Consider the following 21,439-nt stretch of genomic DNA (forward strand, 5'->3'; position numbering starts at 1 on the left):
GTCCACCTCCGCGGGGCGGGACCTCGCGGACCGGAGGGGGGGGGAAAGCGGGGAGGCGCCGCCGGCACCGGCACCGCGACCCCCTCGGGGCTTTGAGCGGGGCGTCCGGGCCCGCCCGCTACCCTGCCGCGGCTCCGCATGTCGTCCTGGCTGCGGCGGCCCCGGACCAATCGCGAGGCTCGGCCCGGCCTGGCGGGGAGGTCGGTGCCGCCGCCGGGAGCACCGAGGCGGGTTCGGGTACGGGGGTGGGAGTCCCGGTCCCGGTCCCTGCCCGTTGCGGACGGTTTGTCAGCGGGCCCGTGCCCGGTAACGCGAGGGGGGGGCTGCCGGGGCCGGTGGCGGTGACTCTGTTCTTCCTCCCTCGSCAGCGCGGCGGCACACGGACGCGGAGGGGACCTGCACCGGCAGCCGCGGCGTCGCCCCAGCCCTCGACCACCAGGACCACCTGCCACCCCGATGGCGTCCCGCAAAGCTGCCGCCGCCGGGCAGGGCAACGGGCTGGCTGCCGCCRGCCGGGAGCGAGCCCACCTGGAGCTGGCCGAGCTGGGGCCGCTGCTGGAGGAGAAGGGGGACCAGGGAGCCGCCGGCTCGGCCGGTGTAAGCCCTGAGCCCTCGCGCGCCCCGTGTCTCCTAACCCRTCCCGCTCTGCCAGCGTTTCACCCCATTGATCAGCCCAAAGCTGGCAGGTGACGGGCAGCCTTAGYGGGATGTGCGCTGGAGTCGCAGCCAGATCCGCTCCTCCCTGCTCAGACTCCTCAACGCTGTCCTTGAGGATTAACCTAGAAATTTGCTCCTTATCCCATTAGCAGCTTGAAGGATGCAAGCTGGAAATGTAGCGTATTTTCCCAAGCCCTGAAWCTAGTAGTTGCTTTGAGTCAGTGCAAAGAGGCTGTGAGGTGCTTTTTTACCCAAAAGCTGACAAGTTGCCTGTGCTGTGCTCTAAGCTGTCCAGGAATCTGGCCYGGAAACTTCTCTTATTGTGCAGACATAAACCTTGTGCAGAGATGTCAGCCAAGATGTGCTGTCTTTGCATGCCAGCACGGGTGCTTGGAGTGAATGGGGTGTTCTTAGTCCTTCAGCTGTTTTGTGGCCTTTRGGGCTAGAAATCACCTTCCCAAACCTGCTAAAAGAAAAGGAGGAAAGAGGAAATTTGAGACTGGGCAGGYAGATTGCTCCCAGCACTTGTGGGAGAGCACTGGGAAAGATGATTACCCAAACAGTTGGATTTCCTGGGCTGGTCAGCCTGGCTGGGCCAAGTGGCTGTTTCAGCTTGCAGGCATGGTTGTAAGGATGAAAATCCTTCCATGTAATCCTGCCTTTAAACAAGAATAAATCTGGGATTAGCCTGCCTGAGATGGTTAAGACAGTAACATGTTGCATAAGCAGTGGTGACCAGTGAGTCCTGTCCGTCTTCCTCGGGGGGGATGAAGCCCCTAGGTGCTCTTAGAAAAGACTTGCTGTTCTCCAGTGTTCTTTTTCCTCCAGTGAGCTGGAATCGTTCCGTCCTGGCTTTTATCCCTCTAGGCTGAAGACCCGCCATGCCCAGCGACCCGTGAGGAAGAGGAGGAGGTGGTCCGTGTGCTGACTCTGCCCCTGCAGGCTCACCACGCAATGGAGAAGATGGAAGAGTTTGTGTATAAGGTACAGGAGTTTGTAGTGATTCCCCCTCACCCCCCGACCCTGGTTTGGGAGAATGAGAGGAGCCCGAATGCCCCAGGGTGTTGACTGGGCTGCGTCGCTCTGCCTGGCCCCGGGCGAGGTGAGCGCTGCGCAGCCGCGCGGCTCTGCCTGCAATCTGCTCCGGCTCCGCTCGCCGCCTGGGCCTGCTCCCAGCAGCGTCTCTGGGGAGCGATGTGGGAAGCAGATGGCAGCAGCTGGGAAGCGCCGGCRTTCCTGATCAGCACCTGGAGGTTGTGCCTAGCCCCCTCAGACAAACACTAACCTCTGGAGTGGTTTGGAGAGCCTCTGTGTGTGTCCAGGCAGGGAAGGGGAGCWCGGAGCACTGCTGCTGGTTTTGCCTGGTGCCTCTGCTCTGCCCCACTGCGCCCCGTTTTGGGTGACCAGTGCCATAATGCTGAGGTCCAGGACAGTTCTATCAGCAAGCTGAGATCCCTTTTCCTTGACCAAACTTAAAGGGAACTCCTCACTGCAGAGAACAGAGAGATTGCTTATGGTGCTGATGGGTCAAATGAGAGGGTGCAGATCATCTCCAACTCCCCAGGGTGGGATGTGGCAAGTTCTCTGCAGGATGTAGGTGGTTTAAAGGGTCCACAGGGTGCCTGATGTTGTAAAAGTTGAACTTCCTCTTCTGGGGGAGAATTACAGGGGCCTTTTCAGCCTCGTTTGTAAGGAAGAGTCTTGGTGGTTTTGTTCTGTGTGAGACTCCAGGCTCCCTGGGGCGAGTAAACCTGAGTCTCTGGGCTGCCTTGATTCTTTGGCAAGTGCCAGCTCTAGGAGCCACCAGCACGGGTTGGTGTGTTGCAGGTGTGGGAAGGGCGCTGGCGTGTGATCCCCTACGACGTGCTGCCTGACTGGCTGAAGGATAACGATTACCTCCTGCACGGACACAGACCTCCGATGCCGTCCTTCCGAGCCTGCTTCAAGAGCATCTTCCGAATACACACCGAGACGGGAAACATCTGGACGCACTTGCTAGGTACCTGCGGTGGGGTCAGTAGCTGTGGGGCTGGGCCGTGCTTCTATGGGGTTGAAGATGTGGTTTGCCCTGGATGCACGCAGCGTAGGGAGGCCTTTCRTGGCTGGGTTTGTTTCTAGGCTGGCCTGCTTAAGAACTAGGACTTGCTGGGTCCTCTGGTCTGTCCCCTTGCTACCTCCAAACAAGCCTGCTGGCAGAGGAGGGGACGCTGCTCGTGGTGGCTTTGCTCGTGGGTTCCTGGGCTGCTGCTGGACCGGGACAGCAGCTGTATCGCTCCACGCTTCACTCCTGATGGAGGTTGGAGCTGACGAAGCAAAACCCATGTGGCTGTGAGGCAGCCAGTCTTAGTGGGGCTGGTGTGTTGCACCAGAGAGAAGGAATTTCTGCTTTACCCAGGGTCCTAAACCCCTGCCTTAAGGCCTCCTTGGCTGCTGTTTTAGGCCTCCTGGGGCCTCCCTTTCAGCATCGTTTGTGGCCACCTGGTCRTGCTCTCACAAGCAGCTCAGTCACAAGATGCCTGAGAGTGAGAACCCCAAGCCCCATCTTGCGCMAGGACTGTATTTAAATAAGTCGTGACAGACTCGGATTAGATCCTTTCAGGGCCAATTCCGCTTCCTCTGAATCAGCTTGGATCCAGCTTCACMTTTTCTCAGCACCATCAGAAAAGCAGTTTGATTCCTTGTGGATGTGGTTGCTCTAAGCACCTGGGGCTTTGGGTGAAGGGACTGGAGGGGAGAAGAGGGCACTTCCTCACAGCAACATTGCAGGGCCCAAGGTCTGAGCTTGGTGACGTTTTGTGGCTTTGCCCATGCTCCACAAGAACTAACGGCCGGTTTGGGTAGGATCAGGATCTGCTGGTGCCTGACAGGGCACGAGAGGGACCTAGTCAGGCATGTGCTTTCCTGGCTCTCTGTGGAGAGCCCCAGCCTGGGCTGAGGACTCAGAGGACCCCCTCCCAGAGGGACAGCACAGAGACCCAAGGCTTTAAGGGCTGGCTGGGGCAAGACCAGGCTGTGCTGTGGCCGTTCTGCCTGTGCTGCTCAGTAGATCTGCCGGCACGCGTCAGGCAAGCTGTTTCTACTCTAGGGAAGGAAAATAGATGTTAGGTGTGACAGAATATCTCATAACACTTTCCTCTGAAACTCAGGAATGAGCTAACAGCCCTTAAAAATAACCCTGAGCCTAAGCATACCTTTGACCCTGCCATCTCACAAGGTTCCCCTTGCCTTGGCTTGTCYGCAGTAACCATTGCCCCTGCTAACATGCCTGCTCCGGGCCAGCCCTGTGCTGGGACAAGCCTGCGGAGCTGTTTCTCGTGTGTGCATGGGCAGGAGACTCACCCCATCTATTGCGTATCACCCACCCCGCCTTGCTGCCAGCGCTCTCAGTTCGCGCTGCTTATCTTTCGGGGGTCGACTCATCTGTCACGTGCTCAGCGTTGGTGCTGGATGGAGGGCGTTGGGCCACCTCCGTTCTGCCTCATCTAACTGCCGGCTTTGTGTGTTGTCTGCAGGTTTTGTGTTGTTCCTCTGCCTGGGGATCCTGACCATGCTGCGGCCCAACATGTATTTCATGGCTCCTCTCCAGGAGAAGGTGGTGTTTGGGATGTTCTTCCTCGGAGCAGTGCTGTGCCTCAGCTTCTCCTGGCTTTTCCACACTGTCTACTGTCACTCAGAAAAGGTCTCACGGACTTTTTCAAAGTGAGTCAGCCAAAGTGYGGTTGAGTGGTCTCGTGGGCAGTTTTGATTTCTCGCAGCATTTTYTCTTGGAAAATGCTGCACTGCTAAGTCCCACATGTCTTATGCTTGGGGGAAGGGAGAGTTCAGTGAATCCAGTGTGGAGTTCAGAGGGAACCGCAGCTGGATCCTGGATGGCTTTGCCCTGTGCTGAGGCACCTTGAAGCTGCTGAGTCAAAAGCCCCCTGAGAATATGGGTCTACGAGGACAGAGACCCTGTGAATGTGCGATTCCCAAGGGTCCCAAAGCCTTTGTGCCTCTCGAGGCAGTGAAATRAGGAGGGGTCTGTCTTGCAGGTCAACTGTGGGACCAGGGAGCTTCCAGTTTACTGAATATTTTCAGAATCTTTGGTTCAGGTCCAATTTGGCATAAAACCAAACTGGAAGAAAACAAAACAAACAATTTCCAGCAAAGTAGAAATGTTGGGCTGTGGCCAGYGCTCCTCTCTGAGGTCAGCACACAGACTGCTCTTAGAATTAAGCTCACATCAGCCTTCATGGCACAGGGAGAACAGCAGCAAGGCTTTCAAATAAGACCTTGCACACGCGAGTCTGTCAAAGGTATTTACTTGTGTGCTGCTCGCTGGGAAATCCTGCCAATCTCCTTTGCACAAACCCCAGAGATCCTGTGGGCTCGTGTCTTCCAAACAGACAGTGCTGCAGTGCCCTTAGCAGAAACGTCCTTGCGTACTCGGGGAGAGCGCTTGCACAGCCRCCGTGGTGGCGGGGGGTACACAAGTGGCTGCATTTTGGTGGCGAAACAGTTCCTGGATCGATAGATCGAAAGCACTTTGCAGTGAAGGACAGCAGTCAAACCCGCATGCGCAAGGGCTAATGCCCACGGCATCCTGCGGCAGCTGCTTGAGTGCACATCCCCTTCGGGCAGTTTCTGCACATCCAGCAAGTTGCCGTTCGTCTCTTGCACTCCTGTTAAGCTCCACTTGCATCCTCAGAAGCCACAGGCCTGGGATGTTTCTYCTGTCTCCTCTCCTCTCTGGATGTGCTGCTTCAGTTCTTAGTCATGTTCACCCAGGTGGCCATGGCCATCTGTCTGGCCGTGGTGACTCCACTAGGGTACAGATGGGATAGAGGGTACCAACACACTGTTACCAAGAGAACACAGGTAGGGGACGGGTTTCCAGGCTCACCTGTGACTCTCCCTCTCTCTTTACACTCTGATTGCAGGCTGGATTATTCAGGAATTGCACTGCTGATCATGGGGAGCTTCGTCCCGTGGCTCTATTATTCRTTCTACTGCTCCCCGCAGCCAAGACTCATCTACCTCTCCATCGTCTGTGTCCTGGGCATCTCAGCAATCATCGTTGCTCAGTGGGACCGGTTTGCGACCCCCAAGCACAGGCAGACAAGAGCAGGTAGGAGAGCCCCGTGCGTGCGCCCGTACTCAGGGAGCTGCTCCCAGAGGGCTTGCATGGCTAGGATCCCAGAGCGAGGTTTCTGGGTACCCCAAAAAGCTCTTAGCACCTGCACGTATAGAATTAGTTTTCCCCCAGACTACCCCACTGCCCTGCAGCAGCTCCCAGCAGCGAGAGGTCTCCTCCTTCCTCTCGCCGTGCTGGGGGTTTGAATCCCCTGCTGAGCAGGGCCTGGCCGCTGGCCAGCGCAGCAGGCCTGAGCCCCACCTGGCACTCAGCACCCCTGAGGTTTGGAACAGGCAGGCAGTGTTTAAAAATAGCCCTGTAAGAGGTGGTTGGGAGGCCTGGGGCTGTGCTGCGCGAAGCTGCCTTCTCCAGGAAGCACTTTGGCAGCACAAAGCTGACACTCTTCCAGGGAGGAAGAGATTCCCTTGTCCGTCCCCCTGCCGAGTACGCGCTGGCACGTACCTGCCTTCCTGGAGGCTGGGGCTGGGCAGTGGGAACGGAGCTGCTCCGCGCCCCTGTGGTGATGCTGGGGCAATTCTCGCGCCCTGCGTAGCCCCTGCTGCAGCCTCTGAAACGGAGCCCAGCACATTAAATCAGCTTCGCTAAGCACCAGTGAGCATGGAGAAATGCCTCTGCCCACACTCACCTCCTGGGAATCCTCATCCTCGCTGTGTGACGAGAGATGCGTGAGCAGGAGGCCAGGCAGTGCAACTGGCTCGTGACCCACACGAGTGCAGTGTGTCGAAACCCCCTTGGAAGAGGGCAGGACAGGATGGGACTCCCAGCCCTGCTGTTACTCCTGCGGCAGCCTAGACTCTCACATGGGGGCCTCTTGGGTGTTGGTCCGCAGCGGGATCACAGCTCCTGGCTCGTGGAAAGGATTGCTTTCCACGCCAGGTGTGCAGCGAGGCTGCTGCCTGGGCCAGATCCTCCTTGCCTGCTGGGGATTCGGCTTCCTGCTGCGAGTACAAGCCGCAGCCTCTCTGGGCTGTTGCCTCGCTGCAGTGCCGCTTGCTTTCTACTGAATTAATTAGATGTGAAAGCTGAAAATTTCAGCACTGCTAATTAGCACCTGCCCTTTGAGCTCAACGCAGCTTCAGGGAACAAATGACTGGCGGCCATCTCGTCTGGGCAGGCTGGCTGTGGCTGTTTGCAGGCCACGTTCCTTGTGCTTGTGAGGCTTTGTGTGTGACCCAAAGGGCTGACGCCTTCGGAAAGGGCTGTTCCACGGCCAGGAGCGGAGCTGTGGCGGGGGAGAGAATGTATGTGTGCAGGGCAAGCTCAGCCCAGCAGGCAGTGGGGTCAGCACAGGTTCTGACTGCGATGTAGAGCTGTAAATCCCTCATTTTGTGAAGGATGAAGGACCGTGGGGGTTGATATTTCGGGACTGAGTGAAGAAAAGCTGCTAGCTCCTCTAGGAGCTTCCCTTTTGTGCAGGACGAGGGTGTGAGGGGAGCTGGTGGGAGGCGAGCCCTGGCCACACTGAGCTCCCCTTTGCTGATCTCTCCTCTTCGTCCCAGGCGTCTTTCTGGGCCTGGGGCTGAGTGGCGTCGTGCCCACGATGCACTTCACCATTGCCGAAGGGTTTGTGAAAGCCACCACCGTTGGCCAGATGGGCTGGTTCTTCCTCATGGCCGTGATGTACATCACGGGAGCGGGGCTGTACGCTGCCCGCATACCCGAGCGCTTCTTCCCGGGCAAGTTTGACATCTGGGTGAGTGCAGTTCCCGGCGGGATAAGGTCTGGGCAGAAGCAGTGAGCGAGGTGCTGCAGAGAAGCAGTGGAGAGGTTCGGGGTGAAGGGATCTGGGATGTGGCCTTTCCTCTGCCCTGAGACGAGGAGAAGGTGGCTGGGAGATGTCCCGCCACGGGGCGGGTGGTTGTGGTGCGCTCCAGTGAGTGCACTGGCAGCCTGCCTTGAACAGCCGTGGAGAGCAAGCGGGGCAGGGCTAAAATACGGGGCAGAAAGTGCTGCCTTGGAGCAACAAGGCGAGGGAAAGTGCAGCTCGGAGGACAGTTCTGGGGTGGTGTGGAGAGTGGCATGGAGGAGGTCTTCTGACATTGCTTCGACTCTGTTCGGTCTAACCCAAAAGGCTTTTTTGCTTCCCCGCAGTTCCAGTCGCATCAGATCTTCCACGTCCTCGTGGTGGCTGCGGCCTTTGTCCACTTCTATGGTGTCTCAAACTTGCAGGAGTTTCGTTATGGACTCGAAGGGGGGTGCACAGATGACTCTCTCCTCTGAGAATGGCTGGTGATTTTAGTACAAGCTTCCTAAGTGCTTTTTAAACTCTCTTTGCTTAAAAAAAAAAAAAAAAAAAAAAAAAAAAAAAAAAAAAAAAAAAAAAAAAAAAAAAACAAAAAAAAAAAAAAATTTTTTTTTTTTTTTTAAAAAAAAAAGAAAAGAGAGAGGAAAAAGAATCAGAAAAATTCTTAGTGAAGTTCCTGTCGACCAAATCCTCACCCCCTTTCCCATGCACTTTGTTGGGGCTGAGGGGAGGCAACAGAGGCCCCGGCAGCCAGCCCTGCCGCGTGCTCTAAGGCCTCGCCTCCTCCAGACAGTGTTTGAGCTGCACCGGGCTTGTCCGACCTTTCCAGGCATGCTGATTTCTGAAAGCAAAGGGCACGGATACTCCGCTGCCGGCACAGCCGAGCACCCCCTTCCGTAGCTCACCGCCAGGGCGAGCGGCGTCACGCACTACCAGGCCGAGGGCCAGAGATTTTGCATATCCCTTTGCAGCAGAGCTGCCTCACTGGGGGCAGCCCCCCRTGCTGCTGCCCAGGGGCACGGACACAGATTCATGTAACTTAAGTTTTAATTGTCTTTTTTTTTCTTTCCTTGACAAAGTAATGTAAACATAAATGAGAGAGTATTTAATATTTAATACTAAGCTTTAAAAAGACTTGCTGCCACCGCAGTGTACTTGGCTCCCCTGCTGTCTGTGGTAGTAAAGGAAGGACAGTGTTTTAGGAGAATGTAGAGCTGCTGTAGCTGATTGAAATAAAAAGGTCAATAGTTACTGTCGTGCTGGTAGTGTCTGTGTCGTTTATTGGGTGGCTGGTGTCYGGGGACCTGGAAGACGCTCCTCTCTAGCTGTGCTGTTGCAGAGCCGAGGCAGGAGCTGTACAGCTGGAGGATGGCTGCGGCTGTGCTTCTGGGTGCTGGGATGCGGCACAAAGTCTCCTGGAGCACTGTCTGCGCTAGTCCAAGTACCCCCAGGGACTGTACTGGGTGTGGATGGCTGCTGCGAAGASGGTTCAGAGGCAGGAGCAGTGCCAAACCATTGAGGTGCTGGAGAGCAGTGCAATTCCTCCCAGCTGCAGCAGGGAGTTAAGACAGCCCAAACATCAGCAATAAACCACAGGAAGTTTTTCAGTATTGCAGAGGTAACAGAGCAGGAAGCCCTTCCCCGGCCACTGACTGTGCGTTGCCCCCCTGGGCAGGCAGCAGGAGCTGCTGCCTTTCCTCCTCTGCTCCTGAGGGCTGGCGGGATCCAGGTGGAGGACAGACACTGAGCTCTCCATGCACAGCAAAGGCCTTGCAACCTGATAGTCTATGGGGCATACAGGTAAAATAAAGCTCATCTTGGGCAGCTGAGGCTCACTATGCTACAGAGGAGCAAGGGATTTCCTGCCTGCCAGGCAGGGCCACCTCCTCCCTGTGTCACAGTCTGTCCCCTGCTGCCTGCCAGCTGCTGCTGGAATGGTTTGTGTTGCCTGTGCGTGGTAACTCCTTTTTGGAGGAGGCTYGGATACAGCCTGGCTCTGGGAACTGCAAAGGCTGCTCAACTTACAACCTGTCCTGCAGCCCCCTCCCCCCCTAGGTCACAGCCCTGGCTGAAATCTGTTCCCAGACAAAATGCCCCAGAGCCAAGACACCACCTGCGTGTGTTTCCAGGGTGCTGTTTAAATATGAGCAAAGAGCTGCCTTCTGTGCACCTGCTGCAAAGGCCGGGCGCTGTGGGCACAGCACTGCTCGGAGCAGCGGGCTCCCGAGCTCCTGCTGGCCTGGCTCTTCCTGGCGGACAGCAACAGCACRTGGCCCATCCTGGGAAGCACTCAGCTCTCAGGCAAAATGAGCTATCCCCGTGCCAGGAGGGCAGAGCATTGCAGTAACAGCAGCAGCCTGAAATGGCTTCAGCTGAGTCATATTTCCCCTCCTCAGCAAACCCCTAAGGATGTTTCAGTGGTGCAAGAGTCAGGCTGGTAAATAAAATCCTCAAGCTGTAGGTTAACGACAGCTAAGCAGAGGCTGGTGTGCTCCTGCTGCCCAGCCCCCCTGGGAAACACATGGATTCGAACAGTGCCAGAGAGCTCTGATCCTGCATAGGGAGTACAGAAAAAAAACATCTGCTGATTAACATGCAGATTTGGATAGCCAGTGGAGGCTCCACTGATGACAGTGTAATTCTCTCTCAAATACCAGTGACTTGCCCCCCTCTTCTCATGGCTGGGATGCCAGCCAAAAACAAGAGAGAGCACACTCTGGCTGAGTGACATAAATCACAAAAATTGTCTTTACAGTTCACCTGAGGAACCAAGTAAGCAGCAAAGCACGACAACATGTCTTCACAAATACAGTGCTTTTTTTGCTAAAGAGTTTTGAAAATTATACACCAGCAGCAACTAGCCTAAACAGTCAGGTACCAGGCAATCAGAAAGCAAGGCACAGTAGTCCTGGAGGAGTTTTAGGACAGGCAAGAGAATGGAAACAGGCATGAAATTCTCATTTTTACAGAATGACAGGACATAGGAGTCCTACATTCAGGATCTTACTAYTGCATGCACACACCATGCAATTCTAATTCCCTGTTTACCAAACGTTACAGTGACCACTTTTGTGTTGTGTTCATCCTCTCCTCCTACTAAACAGGTCTGATTTAGTTTCTTCATAGAGGGTGCAGAGATTAAGCACCTTCCCAGGCAGGAGGACAGCCACGAAGTGGCTCAGAGATTATTACAAAAGCAAATGTACGAGTATGAATATTCTATGAAGAACTGCCAGCAAGCAATAGTTAATTAGGACATACAACAGAAAACCCCACTGGATACAAATTGGATACAATTTTTTAACTGCTAGCAAAAGGAAACATGCCTCCACCACTGGAGTTTTAAGAACAAAAACATGGAGTAAATGTTGTACTGATGCTTCTTTCCAGAGCAGCTGGAGGACAGGATCCAAGATGTCAGGAGAAGAGAGGCTGCAATAACAGCATGCATTCAGGCAGAATTTGCTTCACTTCTCCAGCCCAAGARATCTACATGTTTTGTCTCATCTCCTTCTGCTCTGGGCTCCTATGGCCATCTCCTTACAGAACAGTTCTAGGAGGGGAAGTTTCTACACTGCTTCCTTTTGAGCTTGTTACAGGAGCCACAGTAAGCAGCAGTGGWGCTGAAGCCAAAGCTATGGACTCAGTACAGCAGAGGAATTACCAAGCTGCTGCCTTTTGCAAAAAAGGGCCCAGGGCCTTGGCAGTTTATGGGAAGGCCAGAAGTAGGCTGCAGCCTGTGGATCCAGAACAGTTGCATGGCAATAATGTAGAAAACATAGAACAATGTGAAAAATATATTGCTGGAAGTAACTTTCACTGGCTTGCATATCCTCCCAATAATATTTGCCTCAGGAATGTAAAACAGGATTGTATGTAGATATACTCTTTGCCTTAAGCTGAAATCTGTGTTGCAACCTAAACCTCATAGGGAAGAGGCTAAATGCCAGACGCTTTAATTGTTGATGGTTAATGTCGTGTCTCGGAGAAGACTCCAAAGAAATTCATTTCAGTCCATGTCCAAAGGATTACAAGACTCCATTTGGTCCTTGTGTTAAATCTCCATATATTCTATCAGACATGTATTAACATTACAGCAATGGAATCTATTATGAATAAATATATCAACCATCTTCTAAAAGTTCTCCTGTGCAACTTTACACTGGAAAGTGCTGAAGGTCCTCTTGGCATAGTTTGTATAAGAGACTACAACTGGTGTTACAACATACCGCATCTTGGTCCTCCAGCATTTTAAATTACAGCTCACGTAACAATATAAACTAGCAGAATGAGGATAATCACTGGTATTGTCTGTAGTCGCCAAATGGAGAGGGTTGCAACTGGGAGGGGTCATCTGAAAATTGAGGGCCTGTGAATAAGGCAACAGAAAAAAGGCAAATAAGAAATACAAAAAGACAAAAGATGCTTCATACTAAAAGCGTGATACACATCGACAGCTTTTTTTCTTTTAAATACAAATCCTTTCTGAAATGGACGAACTCCATAACAAGACTTTACATTTGACTTTTTTCATTCAAAGAATTTCAAGAGCTTTATGCATTGACAGTCTCATTCCAATAGGGAACATATTTTTACTCATTTATAGATAGGGAAATGAGACAGAGCAGGGAAAGGTACACATTTTCAGCCACCTAAAGGAGCTAGAAACCTCTGCCTTACTGCCCTTCAGTTGAACTTGGGCACCTTGTAAAAGTCTACCCACAGTAACTTGCCTGACAATAAAGAAAGCCARTGGAACGGAACAAATGACTATGGAGTCAGCTTCCCGACTCATCTTACTAACATGCTGCTACAGGGAAGCCATACTTCTTACTGTAGGCAATTTAAGAGAGATTAAATTATAACACTCAGATGATACTCTTTCACTAAAGCTGATTCTAAAATGTTGTTGTATTGAGATAACAAATTATAATTATTTAGACTGCACAAAGAACACCAGTGAGCAAACCTGAAAGGGAGAGTCTATCAGGAATTAGTGGCTTAGTGCTAGTTCTTTCCACGCCAGTGTTTTTGTCTATATTCCTTCCAAAGTAAGGTGGGGCAACTGGAGACTGGCATGTTACTTTGGTTTGTACCATCCAAAAAGTGCATAGCGTTACTGCAACCAGGSTGTAACAACAAACACAGCTGTATCTACACAGCTTTTATCATAACACAACCACAGGTCAACCAGCTTTGCATATCCTGAGCTGTCACACTTCCTATTTCCCTCTCTGCATTCTGGAAAATATGGGTAGTTATCTCATTAGAAAAACACACACAAAGTGCAAAAACATAGATTATAATACCATCACTGCAGAAGTCAGTACAGTTTAGGATTTCCCACTGCTCTGAATTGTAAGAGGACTGGTCACTCTTACCATATAAATATTAGAGAATAAATATGGAAAGCACTCTGTCCTCAGCAAAACAATTACGATTTGGTCTCAGCTTGCATTTTACTTAAAAAAGTAGTTCTAGTTTTCTCAATGGCTTAAAAAAGAAAAACACCATCACCATGACCACTATGCCTCTTTGAAATCTTTCATCTGTCTCTGCCTGCTGGTCACTGCATTTAAATCTGGATCATCCACACATTTGCACAGAGACCATATCTCGCCTGCTAGAATAATCTGTCTTGTCCACAACTTGCTGCTTGCTATTCTCTCAAACCTGTTATGTTACCCACTAGGCAGCCATTGACTAAAATGCTTCTGTCCCCATGTGACAGGGTTGTGTTGATGTATAAGGGGACAGGGCAGAACACTGATTTCACAGGCTGATAAGACTGTGGATACCAGGGACATCCCTGCTCTCAGTCACGCAGGGTCCAGTCTCTAGCAGTAAGGAGCTGCAAGTATCTGCAAGTCCCATCTGGGCTTGAGTCGGCAGAATGGGGTTAGGGTGTTTACTCTGTTAACACCACCCACATCTGCATATTTTGCTCAGATGAATCCCAAATTATCTGAACTGCGTCCCACCGTGCCTTCAAAAATCCTCAAGTACACCACATTTCTACGTCTCTGCTCTGCTGTGTGGCAACTCAAGTATGTGTAGCTTTCTCTAGAATTGGCATCCCACAGACAGAAAATTAGAAAACGTTTTGCATCATCAGCAATGTGCAGCTCCTTCTTGCCTTTCTCCAATCTTATGAGCTGCCTTTCTCCCTGAGAGCAGCTYCTCTGAGCAACTGGCAGGGTAGATTTACTGCATCATAAGACTGATGTCTGGAAGAGATGCAGCACTAAAAAACACAGTCTTTGGGCCAATGTGCATCCTTATGAATCACATGCAGAYACAAGTAATGTCCGGACTAAATCGTCAACATTTTTCCCTGTGAATCTATATAAGTAGTTTGCATATGTGCTATACAACCAAACAATTTGTTAGGGATATCATGTTAATGCCTACAAAGTTCATCAGCATCTTTATTTCAGGAGACAAGCTGAAACAGGGAGCACCACTGAACAGAAAGTTACTTGTTGGGCACAACACATGCTTTGTGGTAGAGTTTCTATCACTATACCGTTTTTGGAGACTTGACAGTTTAGAAGAGTGCTTGTTAAGTGGAGGAACAGAAAAAGATAAAAGACATTGAAATGAAAGAGAAAGAAGTGCACAGCAGTCAAACCCACACCAATAGTATTCATCTAGGTACTTTTTTTCTACTTTGTTTCCACAAAATGGCTATTCTTCAGTGTGCACATTTTCAAATTACATTACAGAAGCCTTGCAATACCATAATCTGATGGCTCCTTACCATTCGGAAATTGTGTGGATGCAAATCTTGTTAACAGAATACCAGCTCCTTCAATTAAAGCTAGGAGAATTCCTCCCATTGCAGCAGATCCAACCATGGCAACAGGTCCATCTAAAAATAAAAAGTACAAAACACGTCCTTTTTTCTGGTTTTGATGTATTACTTGGCACATTATAGTTCTCTTTTTATAGTTATAATCTCTCCTATGAGCAGACTCAAAAGCAGCAATTTTGCATCCATTAAGCCTAATTAACATCACCAATAAAAGGATAATTACTAGGCAACTCCCCCCCCCGCTTCCTCAAGGAAACAAAAGAACACCGGTAATGTTTGAGAACATAATTATTACTTTCATAAGCACAGGACAAAGGTTTAAGATTATCTTTCAATCTGCTGTGCTTATAAGGAAATTCCAGTCTGAATATCATATGCTTTTGCTTCACTATAATGATAAGAACTCTACATTTAGAATATGAAACTTTTTCAATTAATATCTTCCTAGAGCTTCATTTCTTACTTCTCGCAGCTAATATGGCTCCAGTTAGGGCTCCACTTGTGATTGAATTCCACGGATCTTCTTTACCTCTCATTCTTACCATACTGCAATCAATCATGGAGAAGAGTCCTCCCCAGACAGCAAAGCTACCTATTAGAAAGTTGGAAAAAAACCAACAGATTAGACAAAGCAGGCAAGCCAGACATTGTTTTACTGGAGCCATATAATAAAGAAATGGTGTAATATTAGTACTTGCTTTTAGATATGAAAGCATATTCAAATTCAGAAAGAACCAAAGAAAGCCAGCAACAAAACATTGGCTAAAAAGAAAAATCTATATTGAGAAAAAACTTGCCCAATGACATACATACATATTTATATAAACCTCTAACTCAAATCAACAACAGAAAACCTACCAAATATCATTGATTATAATGGAACTTCCATCCTAATGGAGGTACATTCACTCAGAGAACTTTCATATAGAAAAAAATGAAGTAACATTTTAACATATTTACTCACACAGAATGAGGTACAACAATTTAGCATCTTATCCTGTTTCTGGCATCTCAAGAGATTAGTATTGGTCTGTATTGCATGACAGACACAAAGAGAATGTGATAGTTTTCAGAACGCACTTTGAAGTGTCTTAATGCCTTTGAAAGCTTAATACTGCAAAAAATGAAGCAGATACAGAAGGATGAATTCCTCTCTCTTTGCACAGTCACCATAGGCTGCAGCCACCACATTCCCCTACTCCACAACACTATCCCATTTTCTCCTTTCAAAGTATCATAATTCAATTTGCCTGTTAGAATAGCATAATGGGAAATGAGCAGCTCTTTGGACATACTTTGATGCTGAACCACTTTTGAGAGGTTAGAATATCATTTTGGCTCAAGTCACAGTTTTCGTGATTCTGGATTTTCACACATTCCACAAGAATGAGTGAACTTTACACAGCTGACCACAGGGGAACTAGTCTAAAATCCTAACCATATCCACTGACCTACTTCATTTATCTCAGAGACTGATCATTTCTTTTAATGAGTCAAATATCTTCATTTCAGAACAAATCTCTCTCCCTCTCTCTCATGTGAGGTAACAGGAAACTAGGATACCCATTTTTTCACATTGTCCACAGTAGCACTGCAGTTTGCAGGCCTGGGCTGCTTCCACCAAAGGCAATTTGGCTGCCTTCCCTGGGCACCTGCAGTGCTCCTTGCTCTCAATAGTCTACACTCACCGTAAGAGCTAGACCTGGGCTAATCAGACAACTCCGGTCTGTGCACTCAATGCACAGGTTCCCAGGCAGCTCTGCACAGATCTGGCTCAAGTCTGACAAAATTATTCACCCTGACTTATCACCCACACACAAGCATCACAAAGCACGTTTCTTCCAGACCTAAACTATTTCTGGATGCATGAGAACCATATTTACACAGTGTTTGGACTAACAAATCCTGCTGAAACACAGCTGGCCTGCTGCAAAGCATCTCAGGCGCCTCTGCGCTTGTACCATGTTATATTCCAGTACTGGGTTATCTATCAACAGCCAATGGAAAGGTGACTGTAACAATGGTACAAAATTACACTTACCTCCCAACTGTGGAGCTCTTGTTTTAATAGCTGTCAAGCTTCCCCGCAGTCGGTGGTTTACACCCTACAATAAACCAGAAATGACAGTTAGAATAAAACAGAGTGAAATCTTGCCTGCAATCTGACTGTATATAGGCAAAACCAGCCACAAGTCAGACATATTTCTGAGCATCCTCAAGAGCTATGACCAGAAACTGTTAGAAACACAGTCATTTTAGACTGCATTTTACATATACATTAATATTTTTCATATCCTCATAACACATGCTTAAACTACAGAAATTAATTACAGCCATCAGACATTACRCTAAATTATTTAAGTGCAAGGTTTGTTTGGCAGTAGTGGTACAGGGTTTATATTTTTTCTATTATTTTATTTTTTAAGGAATAAGACATTTAAAGTAACACTTTTAGAAAAATAAGTGTTTTATTTTTCATATATATTATTTCTTCCTTTCTGATGTCCGATTACTTCACCAAACTTGTACACAGGACACCAGTGGAATAAACAGCAGCATCTAGGCAGGTAACTTGTGCATGTAGCTGCAGTTAGGAGATTCTGTCCATGGAGAATCCACCCAGAAGAGCACCATGGGACTGCATTAGAGGGAAATTGCATAATATAATATTCCATTTCTATAAGAATTTTATCTACTTTAGTTATAAGCAACTTCCCTAAGCTCAAAATAGCACATACGAGAGGAAAAATAGGTGTTTTCTCCGTTTCACTCAACAGTCMCCTGCAACATTTCTCAAATACACATGAAACAGATTTGTCCTCTTTTTGCTGTGTACCTTCCATAAGCAGGGAAAATAAATGCAACTGAGAAACAGGAATTRTTTCTTCTTCTCTAAACTAGAAATAGCCAGCAGACAAGATAATGCAAATTAAATTACTTTCTTTAATACCTGTCACTGCCATAAATCCATACACAGGAGAAAACTTGGCTTTAAGATCTAATCCAGAAAACTATAATCACTAACCTGCACTGTACACATCCAACCTCACCGTTTGTCCCACATTAAGCCATTGCTGCTGGTCAGCAAGAGTTCATCTAAGACCCCACAGAATTATTACTACATATTTGCCACAGATTTAGACTCCTGGTTTGGATTAATGACAGGCATGCAGGTCATTAATTATTCCCACTCAATACACAAAAAATTTTTCTCTTTCACCTTCCTCTAGCAAGTTTCATCATTAAGGGAAAAAGCAAGCAGAATTGTACCCTTAATGCATTTGTCAAACTGTTCTACTTACCACTGGGGAATTTCTGAACCCCTTGATAGCTTGGAAGATGCCACCTCCTATGGCTCCCATTGTGAAAGCACCCCCACAGTCATCTACTATCCTCCAGGGACTGTAAAGAAAAACAAACATGAAAACGCTAAAATCCCTGTTAAAAATGCGCAGGTAACTGTAACAGATCCACCACTCACACATCCAATGTATCCAAGCTGGGAACTGACCATCAAAATGAATGTCACAGTATCCAAAAACGGAGTGAAAAAATCAAACTGCCAGCTGCAGTGTCTCACATCCAGCTTGGTGAACAGACATCAACAAAATGCAAGCACAGCAAATATTACAGTAAAACAAACTCGACTTTCACCAGGAGTCTTACAACTTGTCTCCCTAGAATGGTTAACATCAAATAGAGAAAAGGATTACTGGAATTCCTCACACAAGACACAGAAACGTATTTCCACCGTGGAAAACTTACTCAGAATTCCAGGTAATAATCAGCTCAGYTCTGCTTACGCAATCTAAATAACTAAGTGAATTTATTGCTCTTATTCTTGTCTTAACCTACAGAAAACTTAGTGGCCAAATGCACRCAAGACTGGTTCACAGCTAGCATAAAACTCTGCTGTCCTGAATTACTCGTATTTTTCATTAGTTCTAGTTATTTAAAAGCGAAACTTCAAAGTCATCTTTTGTGAAACTGCAAAGATTGTTTCCGATGCATCCTGGATCTCTGAAGTTCATTAAAACAGAAACACAGGAATGCTCGCTTAGATCTATTTAGAGTCCAGAAGGCCAGGATTCCCGCCTCCAGCAACAGGGAGCAATCAAACATTTCAGAACAGCATGGGAAATTCTGCAACAGAAAGAACACTTCCCTCGTGGAAAATACTTTCAACGGTGAGATGAGCTTTAATTTGGGTTTCACCAACCCCTTGAAAAACATTGCCAAGCACGGGAACCTTGTAATTCTCTGTCACTAAATTGAACTTTTGAAACTAGGTGAGTACTAACCAGCAATTACCTCTGCTGCCGCTGCCACTAATTTCAAAGCAGGCACACTAACAAAAGTTATTTTGGTTCTTTCATCTTGCACCAAAATATTTACTCATAAAAGGCTAACCATTCAGAAGATTACAACTTCTGCACTAGCAATAACTAACAAACCTACCTAAAGCTAGACCACAATAACATCTGTGCTCACAAAATTGAATAGTTCAATGTTTATGTTGTTCTCTTGCAATGAGAACAACCACAGACATGAATACTGATGTATTTTTTTCAACCTCACTTTTAATTTAATGCTTCTATTCTTGAGAACTCCCTATAGCATCCAGCTCCACTGTCATCACACACTCTTGCAYGTGAGAACATGTTAATTCTCTTCCCCTGGAAGCTGGGGAAAGCATTATCTACTTTTCTCTAGATCACTTGTTGTACTGCGTGATTTTGTCATGACTCTTTTTTTCTTCCTGCAGAAAGTTCCAAAATTTTCAATTCTGCCAGGCTTTTTACTTATTTTCATAACCTATTTCTGAATCGCTCTAACACTACAGGCACTTTAATGGGATGGTCTAACCAGTTCTGCACACCTTCCAAATGAAGATAAACCACTTGTTTGGACACGTGACCTTATTTTGCTGCTTTACTTTTGCATCCTGACATTACTCTGCTTTTCCAAACGCAGAAGCACTCCACCTAATCTTCCACAAGGACAATTACATCCCGCTGCCAGGCTCATATCCAATTCAGAAACCAGTCAACAGTGAAAGGATTTCAAATTTTCCCACCATAGCATTTTTTACAGGCTGGGTATTTTTACTGCTCTACCTGTAATATGCTTTCATCTCCATTTCCTTACAAATTCCCTCTGGTTTTGACTGAATTAAAAAATAAATAAGTAAAAGCTTAGCTCCACTTCATGTTTTATTGTCTTTTCACAAAGTCTCCTATTTTATATATGTTAATGACTTGGAAATGGTAACAAGTACAGAACTTTACAGGCACATTGTTGTCAGTAATGCCAGCAAGAAAAGCTACTGCGTCATTCTTTCTGGGCGTGCGTGCACATATCTGTGTGTGTCTGTATTCTGCATTTCCTATCCAGATCTGGATGCACTCCATTATGAATAAAACATCTCATCACAACTCCCTTCCTCTATTAGCTTATAAGAATGATCTTGTTAAAAGGCTTGCTGAAAATATAAACAGATTACGCCAAGCCATCTTCCATTTACCCACAAGGTCAAAGAATCCCAATTTAGCAAAATGTGACCTTTTCACAGAGGGTTTATTAATTAGACCTCAATCATGAATTGATTTCCTTGACTTTTTTTCCCCCATCTTAACTCCACTTCAGATGTAAAGCATCGGGGGGGGGTCTTAATTTTGCTTTTAAACTATTCTCCAAGCTTCTGCAGGAAGAGCTTTTAAGTAAGAAAATATCTTCGATGCTACCACAACTACTTCATACCTAAATTCCTTTGAACTCCTGGAGAGATGCTATATGTATCTGAAAAACCCTACTGTCACTGGCAGTACTTGATGCAAATTATCAGAAGAAAATAAAATAGATGATTCCACTACTTATTTGGCACTTATACAGAAGCTTGATGTTACTGTTGCTTTGCTGATTTTATGGAGACCACTMACAACAGAAAAGTGAGGTGCTCTGAGCTGCATGTGAGATAAGGCAAGGTTCCTACAGTAATCCCAGCGCTGCTGGTGGCAACTGAGACCACGCAAAGACCCTCGCTAAGGCAGGCGACTGAGACACCAATCATAGGCACGTCTGACAGCGCTGTCGTCACGTCCCGGAGCAGAGGTGGCCACCAAAACAGGAACTCTGCGGGCAGGAGGGATGGGGAGATAACGGGGAGCGACCAGCAGCAAGCGGGACGAAACACAACCTGGGGGGCCAGATAACCAACCTACAGCTTAGCAGCAAAAGKTCACCAGCTCATGGTCTTATTCAAGTGAGAACAAGATTGCCTGCAACTCACAGTAGGATAAAAAAGGAAAAAGAAAAAAAAATCACCGGATTTTGCTACTATCCCAGACTTAGAGGTACTTCGGAGACTGAAGAAATGCAGACTTGAGGTTTATGAAGGAACTCAAAATGTGGCAAGAGAGCATTTCCCAAAGTTTTGAGAAAAGTTTTACGAATAGTCAGAGATAACTATTTGTAGGAAAGGGCAGACCTCCGCATGCTTACTCCTGAATCTAAGCTCCCATTTAAACGTTTTATTATCACAAATACAACCTTTAAATAGTAACAAATACAACCGTGAGTGCTTACAAAGACCCTGCTGAAAGGCGATCGGTTTTAAATGCTGCCAATTCATTAGCAAAGATACCTGTGGAGCCACGCGGACAAATTTTTGCCTGGCTCCACGCTGATACGTCCGTGCTTAATAAAAGCAGGGTAACAGCAGCATCTCCCGAGGGGACACTTCGGAGGGGCCTGTGCAGGGCTGTGCCACGCGTGCAGCTCGTGTCTACGTTCACACGCACGTTTACGCGGGCATGAGGCAGCGGGCCCGACGGCCACACGCCGCCGCAGAAGGGCGCYGGGGCCAGGCTCGCAGGCCAGCCCCGGGCTGCACTAGGCCCCGCTCGGCTCCTTCCTCCCAGCGGCGAGGAGCGGCCGGCGGGGCCCCACCACAGCCTCCCCTGCCAGCGCGGGGCTTTGGCTACGCGGCCCCAAAGGGGCAGCCGCTCTCGCCGGGCCGGAGGGGGAGGAGACAGGTCCCCCTACGGCCGCCTCCCCGCGCCGGGCGGCGGCCATGGCAGCGGCACCGCCA

General features: G+C 48.4%; 2 protein-coding genes across 2 annotated transcripts in view; one reads left to right on the plus strand and one right to left on the minus strand.

The window, feature by feature from the left end:
- The window catches only part of ADIPOR1 (adiponectin receptor 1), an 8,992-nt gene extending 201 nt beyond the window's left edge, over window positions 1-8,791 (plus strand). Inside the window, exons 2-8 of the mRNA XM_085304131.1 lie at window positions 369-597; window positions 1,525-1,641; window positions 2,485-2,656; window positions 4,170-4,356; window positions 5,577-5,764; window positions 7,291-7,484; window positions 7,883-8,791. Coding sequence (XP_085160257.1) covers window positions 457-597; window positions 1,525-1,641; window positions 2,485-2,656; window positions 4,170-4,356; window positions 5,577-5,764; window positions 7,291-7,484; window positions 7,883-8,011 — 1,128 coding nt within the window. The 5' untranslated portion in view covers window positions 369-456 and the 3' untranslated portion in view covers window positions 8,012-8,791. The remainder of the gene's footprint in view (window positions 1-368; window positions 598-1,524; window positions 1,642-2,484; window positions 2,657-4,169; window positions 4,357-5,576; window positions 5,765-7,290; window positions 7,485-7,882) is intronic.
- A 2,785-nt stretch (window positions 8,792-11,576) lies between these two features.
- The window catches only part of TIMM17A (translocase of inner mitochondrial membrane 17A), a 10,119-nt gene continuing 256 nt past the window's right edge, over window positions 11,577-21,439 (minus strand). The window contains exons 2-6 of the mRNA XM_085304132.1: window positions 17,652-17,751; window positions 16,391-16,454; window positions 14,813-14,941; window positions 14,296-14,406; window positions 11,577-11,904 (exon numbers count right to left, since the gene is read on the minus strand). Coding sequence (XP_085160258.1) covers window positions 11,834-11,904; window positions 14,296-14,406; window positions 14,813-14,941; window positions 16,391-16,454; window positions 17,652-17,751 — 475 coding nt within the window. The 3' untranslated portion in view covers window positions 11,577-11,833. The remainder of the gene's footprint in view (window positions 11,905-14,295; window positions 14,407-14,812; window positions 14,942-16,390; window positions 16,455-17,651; window positions 17,752-21,439) is intronic.

The sequence above is a fragment of the Rhea americana genome, unplaced genomic scaffold (assembly GCF_003343005.1).
Source record: "Rhea americana isolate MKP2758 unplaced genomic scaffold, rheAme1 scaffold_203, whole genome shotgun sequence".
Lineage (NCBI taxonomy): Eukaryota > Metazoa > Chordata > Aves > Rheiformes > Rheidae > Rhea > Rhea americana.